General features: G+C 39.0%; 1 protein-coding gene across 1 annotated transcript; it reads left to right on the top strand.

The window, feature by feature from the left end:
* Positions 1 to 3,818: 3,818 nt before the first annotated feature.
* LOC144058316 (protein FAM210A-like) lies at positions 3,819 to 10,289 on the top strand. Its single transcript, XM_077576714.1, has 4 exons — positions 3,819 to 3,981; positions 5,302 to 5,733; positions 9,160 to 9,271; positions 9,703 to 10,289. The coding sequence occupies exons 1-4, from the start codon at positions 3,824 to 3,826 to the stop codon at positions 9,982 to 9,984; spliced, it is 984 nt and encodes a 327-aa protein (XP_077432840.1). The 5' UTR covers positions 3,819 to 3,823; the 3' UTR covers positions 9,985 to 10,289.
* The last annotated feature ends 1,057 nt before the right edge of the window (positions 10,290 to 11,346 follow it).

Below are 11,346 nucleotides of genomic sequence, written 5' to 3'. Positions count from 1 at the left end.
ATGTTGTCTTTCCTTGTGTAAAGCACATTGAGTTGCCTTGTACTGTATATGAAATGTGCTGTACAAATAAACTTGCCTTGCCTTAATGATCTTATGTCATCACATCATTCGTTTTTCCATACATCCAGTTAATATACACGTGCTCATTGGGAGCTCTTCCATCTGACAAGTGACTATTACTAATAAAGCGTGCCCCCAACATCACATTTTGTTTTAATTTGACGTCAATTCATGAATTGCTCAGTTGAGGCTTGATTGTAATATTCCCTTTCAGAAGAAGCAAACTGAAAACCTAACCTTACATGACAAAATCAAATAAATAAAAATGTTCAGATTTGGATGTTGTACATGCTAAATGCTGTACCTGTAGTGGTGCGACATGATGTGTACAAATTGTGACGTTTTAAAAATAGAAACGGATGAAGTGGACAGAGCCGAAGTCTGTTTCAGAGTAGAGGCATGGAAATTAATGAATACATATTACTTAGGTTGTGCCTGTGACACGTCACCTTCACATCTTGCCTTTTTCATTTGAATTTGTAATCGTTATTTTTGATATGTATGGCCAACTCATTTTGACACTTGTATGAGAGTTAAAATTCTATCTAAAACACTCTTTCTTGCTCAAACTGCTCACTATGTGTCTTGTGAGTACTTGGAATTAAAAGGAAGAATTGTACTCAAAGAACATTGTATCACAGTGGAAAATTATTTGTTTACAACTGCGTTGCGAGATAAAATAATCCCATGATGTGTTAGTCAATTGCATGCACATGATTGGAATCATCATAAACGCGCTATCACGAGGTTTTTCATTTCATGTTTTGATTTCTTAAGGCATGCTTTCAACTATACATAAGTGTATACACTGTAAAACAAACAACCTGTAATATAACATATTTTTTATTTTACAGTTTTTTTTATGTATTTTAAAAATATCATTTAATTTACAAAAATTAACTCTGATTTTACATGTCAAATGTGAAATAACATGAAATGACTGTAACTGTAAAACACAGAATATTTCTGTTTTTGTACAAAAAAAAACTCCATTAGAAATACATATATTCATTGTTAAAATACGTTCACAAATGTATCGTAATTTCACAAATATTTGTTATTTAATTAGACAAAATTTTCAACAATTTTTTTATATTTACTGAGAAATTAACAGTATTTGTTTTTTAATTTTACCATAATTTCTTTGAGAATTAACAATTTTTTAAAAGCAAAAATAACTGCAATTTCTGTAATGGCCTATAGATGGTAGCATTCATTGTATTAAAATTTATTTTGAAAATACATCTAATTACATGTACTGTACACTGTTAAAAAAATATATATACATCAGAAAAAACGGTAATTTCCCGGCAGCTGGGGTGCCAGAAAAATACTGTGAAATAACAGAAAATGACTTTCTTGTAAAAACAAAACAAAACGGACGAACGACTTATTTGACCGCATAATTGAAAATAAATAAATAAATAAAAATAAAACCTCAATTGTGAATTCGATATTGGTTGGTGAGGTAATTTGAGGTAACTAGCCCTGTGTGTTTTCCCTTTGGATTTTGCTTGGGGGAGATCAATTGATTCTGAACTACATAAGGAGCCAATTCTTTCATTCGTTTCAGTGATGAAAGATGATTTCAGATATGAGTGTTTTTTGTTACAAGCGTTGTCCCAGAATGAATTACATCCCTTTTAAATCAAGGACTGTGGCTGAGATTATAATAAACTCCTGAGCACAGTAGTAGTTTTTGTCTAAGTTATTTAAAAAAAAAAAAAAGTCACAAGGGGTTGTGTTTGGTCTAGTTCTGTTTGTTTCACTGCTTGCAATATGACTAAGGGTAATTTCTCAGGCTCAGACACCAATTTAATGGTCAAAAAGAGGAGTAATTTATTCATTCATTCATAAATGTGTGAACAGTGCACCAACGTATATATATATATATATATATATATATATATATATGTATATATATATATATATTTAACGTGTTGTAGTGCATAAGGTCCATTAGCTCGATGGTTATTTCTGCTGAGTCATGTAGCCATTTTGTTTAGGACAACTAAAATGAAAAGTGCTCATTTCTGTATTTTGTGGACGGGTTATTTGAACATTTCTTGCGGTTGACCTCCAACTATGGAATGACCCACATACCAATATTGTGCATTAGCTCTTATTTGCGTCATTGCAAATCTGGTGGTTTGCTTATTTTTGGCACCAAACACTTTCAAATTATGAATAAATTAAATGTATTGTCAAACCTTATATAACAAGTTCCAACTGGGGAATTTAAGTTGCATTCATTTATTCTTATTTCAGCTTCTAATAAAATACACAAATACACTCTTGTTGCCACCAAACCTAGTCAGGCACACTAAGATGCAATAACTACTTTATTCCAGCACCACAACCAACCATTTTTGTTCTTAAATGATCTAGACAGCACTGACATAAATTCTACTTGTTTTTTTTCTGAATAGATGAAGTGTTTGTTTTTTAATTCAGGCAATGGGAAAAAAGTTTATTTTTTCGAATACAGTATTACCAGGGGCATACATGTTTTATGGATGTGAGCGAACATAGCGTGCGAGCGCAACCTTTCACAAACAGCAAACAAAGTCTCAGCAGTTGTTTTTCAACATTTGTGGACAAATTTGACAAAAATATGTACGTGGAACTGATGCCAGCCAACCAGTATAAACTGCACTCCCCTATGTGTAATGGTGGTTAGACATGTTTTGCTTCTTTGCCTCTTTCTTCTTCATCCCCTCCAACTAACCCTCAGGCTTTCAAAATTAAGATTTCATTGTTTAAAAAAAAACAAAAAAACAGGTGTTGGCCTATGTTCCACAACTCCTCCTAAGACCACTTTGATGTGTGTGTGGTGGAGCAGTTGTTGGGGTGTTGACACCCATACTGTATATACAAATTTGTTAGTATTTTGACTCGAAATATTGCATTACATTAATTCTACTACAGGAAAAAGTCTGCCTAAACCCAGAGTGGGCAGTCAAAATGCAATCGTCATTGTCTTAAATTGCATTCAGTGTTAGAATGTTTTGAGCTAATTCAAAACTGTTTCTGATGGAAAGTATGCCTGTACAACAGCGCTTCAACATTACCTCGTTGTGGGAGAGCAGAGAGGTGTGGAGGGAAATAATACAGACAATCAGCAGCAGGCTACAAGCCCAACTGCTTATTTAATTGGTTCAGCAGAGTGGCTCGCTCCAAATTGCTCATGTTGGCCCCCCTGCTCAACAGCTCACTCCCTCCTCTCTGGTAGCAACCCCTCTCCATACATCACCTCCTCCTTCTCACTACGGCAGCTTTAAAACTAGGGGCAACCAAAAAAATAAAAATAAAATACTAGCGCCTGTAACACCAGCCGGCCTAAATTAATTGGAGAGAAGTCAGGAAGATGGGTGTGGATGACTCCTTCACATGCTGGATCTTTGACTATGCGACAGGGCAACCTTAGTGTGGCTTCAAACAAATTCTAATTCTGAAATGTTGTCTCATACTCATATTTTTTTTTTTTAATGAAACCCAAATGTCTTGACAGTCCAACAAAAACAAAGAAATTGACCTTGCCGTTCCAATACTTTCGGAGGGCACACGTTAGGTTATACTGCCACCTAGAGGTCGTATTTAACAGGACGTTAGGACAAGACAAGTAAATACAACACAATAGAGTATGTCGACGAAGAGTAATATAATTAATTGGATAAATATGTAGTTAAGCGTGATCTTGATTCTGTTTATTGGCATGAATTTGAAACGATAACGATAGCCGTCAGAGAGAACTACGTTACCCATGATGCACAGCGGGTTGTGCCGACGTACTCGTGCGCCGTGCACTCTCTTCAGCTACAGAAATGTGGTCCTTGACCGCCACAGTGCCTGGGCACGTCGGCATGGCTTTCGGGCTCGGAGATTAGCGCTATCCGCACCCTTCAACGCGTATCTTAAATCGTAAGTTAGCTCTACTCTTTATAAAATTGCACTTTGGACAGGAACATACATATACGTGGTGACAGCACCTCCGTTTCATCGCCAATTAGCGGCTAGCTAAGTGCTAACCAATAGCCAAAACACAAAGTTGGCAGCACTTCCGAGATTTGGCCTTGAGAATAACTCCTTGCGAGAGTGTTTGTGCAATGAACAAACGACGCATTCAGTTTTGTACAGCGTTGTATTCACTTGAGAAGTTAAAGGAATCTCTCTAACTTGCCCTCCAAACACGAGCTGAGCAATGTCAACTCGTAGTGATATGTCAAGTTAGCAGACAGTAATGTGATTTCGGCTTGGGAACTACGCCTTAAAATGCTACTATCAATAACAACTGCTTATTTAAATGGGTGACCTCTTAAATAGACTGCATGAATTTGGTTAGCTGAATGATAACGGAATGTAACGTATGCGTGCTGCTTCATAAAGCTGAATAGAGCAGTTCTTATCAACATTTCTGATAGCTGCCAAAGCTTGAAGTACACTTAATGACTTGTTTTGTTTCTGCTTGTGCGTGCATGATGATATTCTTAGTTGTAAAACTAGTGGCACAACAAGTGAACTTTTGGCGTAGTTTATAAACTTGAAACTGATTTGTTTTGACAGCTTTCCATGTATACTGCCATCTTCCCTCCAATAAGTCAATCTTAAAATGTCCCGCAGAAAATATTACTATCCAGTATAAGACGTATCATTTTTAAAAATCCATTATCTTTTTATTTTTATTTTTAACTTTAGATTGAGTGACATTGATAACGCAAACTATTAAAACTTCCTCAAATCATAATGGCACATTGTGAAGCTACATGAAACAGAAGAACACAAATATAAGCTATCAGCATCATGCTAATCAGTTCGACACCATCACAAACATCAATGAACAATACACATAATGTAATTAAAATGATGCCACCTCAAACTTGATGACTTCCTTTCTGTACCTGCATAAAGCACTGTACATCAATACTGGCTAACTGAAATTTAGATATTTAAGTTATGCTTGACCTTGACCTGTCTATAATAAATTGAGGTTCATTCCCTTTACTTCAATCGTCTTCCTTTACCTAATTTGTCTCTCTCTTCATTTAAGCGATAAAGTAGAACAAGTTGAAAGTGACCAAAGTGGTTTGATTAAATATGGTGCTTGTCAGCTTTAGTTATTTTTCAAATCTCAAGTAATTATAATGTGGAAAATTCTTAATTTCCCCTCCCTTTGTCTTGATGGGATTCAGCAGAAGAACTGGAATATTAATACTGTGCTCCCTCCGCCCAATTTTCCTGAAGGTGGCAACCATCGAAAAGTCAAAAGATGATGTTCATGCAGCATATCATCACTCGAGGCACACTGCAAAGGGCGGCATCGGTGGGTCGCTTACTGCCAGTTGTTGCTGTCCACGACCTACCACAGTCATCATGCAGGTGCGCCCACCGCCCGCCCCCTCCCCACCCCGCAGGCTGGCACTGGTTCTCAACATCATCATCCAGAATGGCGGCCCATCAGCCCAAACATCAGCCGCCAGGGGGTGGAACGTCCACCTCTTCGCCAGAGACAGATCAGCAAGACTGTGTTGAGGAGGTGGACCCTTTGCAGGACAAGTCCATTGGGCTTGCTCAGAGATTTAAGAAGACCTTCAAACAGTACGGGAAGGTGATGATCCCGGTGCATCTCGTCACGTCCTCATTTTGGTTTGGAACCTTCTACTATGCTGCTATGAAGTAAGTACAAAATGTACTTCTAGCTTTGTTTGTTTTTAATAAAACCCATATAACAATAGTAGCATACATAATGATGATTTTCGGTGCTTGAATCTGTGATTTTGTCTCTTTGTTTTTGTTTTCACCAATATGATATGTGTGATCGTTTTGGTCACTGTCATTGCAATTCAACATTTTTAGATTGTTTTGTCTCTACTTTTTCTGTGATAGTTCCGTATTTCCCATGTTCTACTAAGTAAGCTAAACAACCAACCAATGGAAACACATTTTATTAAGTTCTATTTTTATGAACCTCCATTGCCCACCAGAAATGACTATTAAACAAACTTCCACTTGGGAAGACGGCATCACTCTTATTCACTTTTTGCAATAAAGAAAGAAGAAACTCACTCTTCAATGTGAAACACTGAATAGATGAGCCAGGGAACCATGTACCAAAAGCCTTGGATCCTTAAAGTGGATATAAAAGGTCTACACACCCCTATTCAAAAGTCAGGGTTTTGTAGATAAAGAAAAAAAAATGAGACCAAGCTAGAGCATTTCAAAACATGTTCCAACATTAATTTGATTTATAACCTGTGCAAGTCAGTTGAAAATAATATATATAATTTTGAGAGGGTAAGTAAAACACCCCCGGATAATGTGGTTGCACAAAGTGGGGGTGGGCTTGTGTTCAGATTCCACATCCAAAAACTCATGTTCAATAGGAGCCGACACACATTAGCCACCATTCAAAAGAAGCTTTGATTAACCCCAAACAACTCAACTCAACTCAACTGTATTTTTATAAAAGCCACGGTCCACAGAAAGCTTTCACGCTATCAGAGGGATCTCATTGTTGGAAGGCATCAGTCAGGAGATGGATACAAAAGAATTTCCGAGGCATTGACCATTGAACAAAGTCAAGACAGACCTTCAGGCTTCTGCGCAAAAGCTGAAGATGTAAAGGAATTCAAAGGCACATGACTTTGGCCCAAAGTGCACATCCAGATCAGAAAAAGCTTCATCAGAAGAAAATTCGGGTTTCAGGAAAGGCACAGCTGGAATCCAATCTTGAATCCGATTGAACATCTGTCGGGTGATCTGATCGGGGCTGCGCACAGGTGATGCAATCTGACAGATTTGGAACATTTTAAAGCGGCTGTAGCATCCAGGTTATTCTATTCTATGCAGTATTTGTCCAATTATTGGCTTTAAAAAAGAATAATAATATGATCATAGACAACGCATATTACGAAATCACTTGGGGAGCTGAAATTTCACACCAAAATGGCACCATCCGTCATTTCTAAATTATTATTGTCATTATTATATGTAGGAGGCTTTTTTTTTTTTTAAACTCTTTCACTGCCATTGATGTTTAAAGACGTCAAGTAAAAACCTACGGAGCACTGCCAATGACGTCTAAAGACGTCATCCAATTATTATTATTTTTTTTTTGAAACGGGTAGAGGGAACCCTTCCGCATCTGTGGTGAAAGTTTCCAGCCAGTCTGTTGTGCCTAATGACTATTTTTGGCCCCTAGAGGGCAGCGATGACTCTCTTTTGACAAGATCGGGTGGGCGTCGAGCAGGAGATCAGAATGGAAAACAAAGGAAAAATGGGGACCGTTTGTGAGGAGTTCACGCCCGAGCCGTTTTATTTCAAAGACAAAAGCATCGACCAAAGCTAAAAGAGCACATTGATGACAACGATGATCATCATCGATGATGATGATGATGATGACTCCGTGGATGGAAAGCATTGACGCGGCAGTAGAAGACGTGGGGGGGGGAAGCTAGATGGCTGAGGAGGAAGTGGTGCCCGTTTGGAAAGCAGCTCTCTACACTTACAAGACGAAAGGGATCGAGCAACGCTAAAAGAGCACATTGATGACGACGATGATCATCATCGATGATGATGAAGGTGAATCCGAGCTTGACGGCGACATTGGAACCGCTGACGCGGCGGCTATGACGGCGTCATAAACGCGGAGCACAATCGAGCACGCACAGGCGGACGTTCGATCGGACGATGAAGAGTGCCCCGAGTCCAATGCATATTCATCGGAGGAGTGTGTACAGTCTGCTACTTGCTATTTATTCCCTGGAAAAAAAGGAAAGTGTAACGTGTAACGTTTGCACGCGAAACGGACAAAGTGAAAGTAAACTTGTGCGAGTCCAGCGGCGTCTCCTTGCACGCAGGAGAGCGTTATAAAAAGAAAAACTGTATTTGAAACATCCACATAATTGTAAATAGTACCACAGTTGCACACATTTGTAAATAGTTTGCGAAATTGTTTTGTCAAATTGTTACACTGTTGAATGGAAATAAACGTATTTTGCAATCCAAAAACACTTTTTCATTGTTGGTGAAAGCGTTTTACAGAAGTAAAGCACTATTTAGGTGTTTGTGGCATCATTCATGGACAGAAAGAAGTGTACAATTCATTGGAGTGCATGAAATAACATCGTCTCACAAAAAGCTCTTTTTCTCCGTTTTTTGTTTCAAAACAGAATTTCGGTGAAAGTAACCATTTTCTATTGTTGATTACTGAAGAACGGAATAAGGTAGAAACAAACTCTTTTTTTCTGATGAAAGATGATAGTCCAATCTTTCATTTGAAGTAGTATGTGTGTTTCCATAGTCGAAACACAACATTTTCTGTGGACCTTGAAAGATCAGTCAAAATGCTTAAATCAGCTAGCACTGGCGACAACCCGTTTCTGAAAACGTCTGGCAGTCAAAGAGTTAATAGACGCTGGTAGTATTTGTCCAATGTGTGGCTCCATTGACTCCCATTATAAATCTTTTTTTTTTCTTCATATTTTTGATGCACTGTGGGTCCTCAACTAAACGTGAAAAAAAAAAAAGGTGAGTTGAGTCTCAAAAGCCATCATCTACTGTATCAGGTGGCGCCAGAGAGCAACTTTTTAGTTTTGCTTGAGCTGACGTGTGTGTCTTTACCAAGTGACCATACTAGCACCACAACAAGCTAGCATAGTTGTGATTGAGAGAACAGGCGTGTGTGTGTGTGCGTGGACGCATTCATACTCACGTATGTGTGTGTGTGCGCGTGCGTGCATGGTCAAAGGGACAATAATGACAAAAATTTGTTTTTATGTTCATCAGTTAGTTTTGCTCATAATATTTATAAATGACTTAGTTATCACATTTCAAAGAGAGGAGCCAACTCTTGGCTAAAATACCGCGAGGGGGGTGCTTTTTTTCCCCCACACGAGAGGTTGCATTAAAGGTGGAGAAAGTTTTGAAAAAAATTAAATATGACATAATAAACAGGCTTGCTGGTTTACAAAGGAATGATTTTGTAAATTGATGCATATGTATATGATAACTGAAAACCACAGTGTAGAGACTTGAATTTGCGCCCACAAATTTAAATAATGAATTTGTAATTTTTCTTTGCATTTTTTTTTTTTCCACCAGAGGTGTAAATGTAGTCCAATTCCTGGAGATGATCAATGTGCCAGAATCACTAGTTGGACTATTGAGAGACTCATCCAGTGGCTACGCTTTGACTGCTTATGCCTTGTACAAGGTAATTAATTCAGTTAATTCATTCATTTGCTGATCATATTGGAAGTTTTGTCATTGCGGTGAGTTTTGAACATACAATTGCCAAGTATGCAACATGAGCTACTACCAGCCCAAGACATTTCACTCTGAAAGTGTTACGACAGTTGCTGCCAACACAAATGGGTGCGGCATTACATGCAGTTAGCTAACTAACTATGCCATCAGATACAAAATAGTTACTTGGGTGACTAATTTATGACTTCCGGTATGAACCGGTGTCTTAGAGGAGGTCGCTCCCGCAATTGTTTCTCCATGAGAGCCGTCAGGAATAAGGCGGATATAAAGTGAACTTGCCCTAATTTGTCCAACAGTTTTCAAACCTATTGGGATGCTGCGCAAGTGGGCAGTGTTATGTTTCTCTACTGAGCAGTCCGTCCGTCTGTCCTCTTCCAGATCGCCACTCCTGCCAGATACGCGGTGACTCTGGGCGGCACTTCTCTGTCTGTTCAATACTTCCGGAAGCACGGCTACTTATCCACACCGCCGCCGGTCAAGGAGTACTTCCAGGACAAGATGGAGGAGACCAAGGAGAGGTTTTCGGAGAAAATGGAAGAAACAAAAGAACGCTTCTCAGAGAAAATGGAAGAGACTAAGGACAAGCTGTCTGGGAAGCTACAGGAAACCAAAGACCGAGTCTCTGAGGGGAAAGCGTTTTTTAGGAAGAAAAATGAATAGAAATCAAATTGAGGTCTGAATTGATCAAGGATTTGTGGCCACCTCTGAGATGTATTCGTCCTGTAAATGTCACCTCTCACAGCCTGCCCTTTCCGTGTTGTCTACATGTTGGGAACATTCATGTGCTACATCTGCCACACACACAGTAAAGTACAGTCTAAGTGTAGACCAGACAGCAGCTTGGCAAACTCCTGGCATGGCTTCCTTTTGGCTCCGCCCCCTCCGTCTGCGTTTACAGCAGCTCAAGTGATCGGAGCGTTAACTTTTTGTAATGTATAGGAAGTTAATGAAGATATGGCAGCCTAGGAATGACACTTGAAAATCCTTCTGGTTGTTGTCAAGCTCACGCTTGAAGCTAATGCTTATTAGCAGCATGTACGAGACCCTCGGAGCCTTTCAAAGGGCAGTGAGCTGTTTTTCTCCCCTAATCCTGGTATGTAATATTGGTTTAGCCAAAACTAATTTATGACTGACCACCGATTTAATACTGACTAACTAGTGAGACTAGTAATGAATTAAAACCAGGTGATTAAAATCATACACAATCACAAACATACATTGACACAGTTGCAATGGGTGAAAACAATTATTTGAGCTACAATTAAAGTTGTGTGATCCACCAAAAAGTGTGTAAGAGCTATCTTTTGTTTTTAGTGATCACTACCGCAAATTGATGATTTATTTTATACAAGAGATTAAAAAGCCACATTTTGTAAGTGTGTGCGTGCTAGAGGAAGAGTTACAATGACCTCTGCTGTCCAAACTCATGTGGATCTGTTTATACAGTCCAGTGCCCCCTCCCCCGCAAGCACCTGTCGCCCCCTCACACAGGGGGAATGACAAAAAGGACAGAGCGGCGCTGCAATGCCACGAGGGAACGCAGAGTAAAGACAATCTGCGTCCCTCGGGTGCGAGTCAGTGTCCGAAAATGACTCAAGTGTCAGGATGCCTCTCTGGTGGCTGGGGTGAAACGCAGGTCAGGAGGCGGTCAGACTAGAATGATTTCATTTATTTATTGTTTTGCATACATGAATCTATAAAGGTTTGGCTGAACATATGTTAAGTCAAAACTGATATTATGAGCTTGTTCATCCATCCAGTAAAAAACGTTATCTTACATCCAGTCGCCACTAGGATGCAGTGTTTTTGCAGCTATTCCTTGTCAATGTGAAGTCGCACCGAGGGCTGTGCTGAGGGCACGAGAGCTAATTCGAGCTGCACCACAACACAATAATATGACAGCAGCATCCAATACGTACACATTCGTTTTCTTCTATCTTTCCTCTTCCCTTTTTGGATTTGTTTTTGTAATTTTTCATACTTTGTTTTTGGTACATTTTTGGCAATCGCAAAAATTTTTTT

Source organism: Vanacampus margaritifer, chromosome 9, assembly GCF_051991255.1.
Source record: "Vanacampus margaritifer isolate UIUO_Vmar chromosome 9, RoL_Vmar_1.0, whole genome shotgun sequence".
NCBI classification, from domain to species: domain Eukaryota; kingdom Metazoa; phylum Chordata; class Actinopteri; order Syngnathiformes; family Syngnathidae; genus Vanacampus; species Vanacampus margaritifer.
The sequence above is the reverse complement of the archived record's forward strand: the minus strand, read 5'-3'. Positions and strand labels throughout refer to the sequence as shown.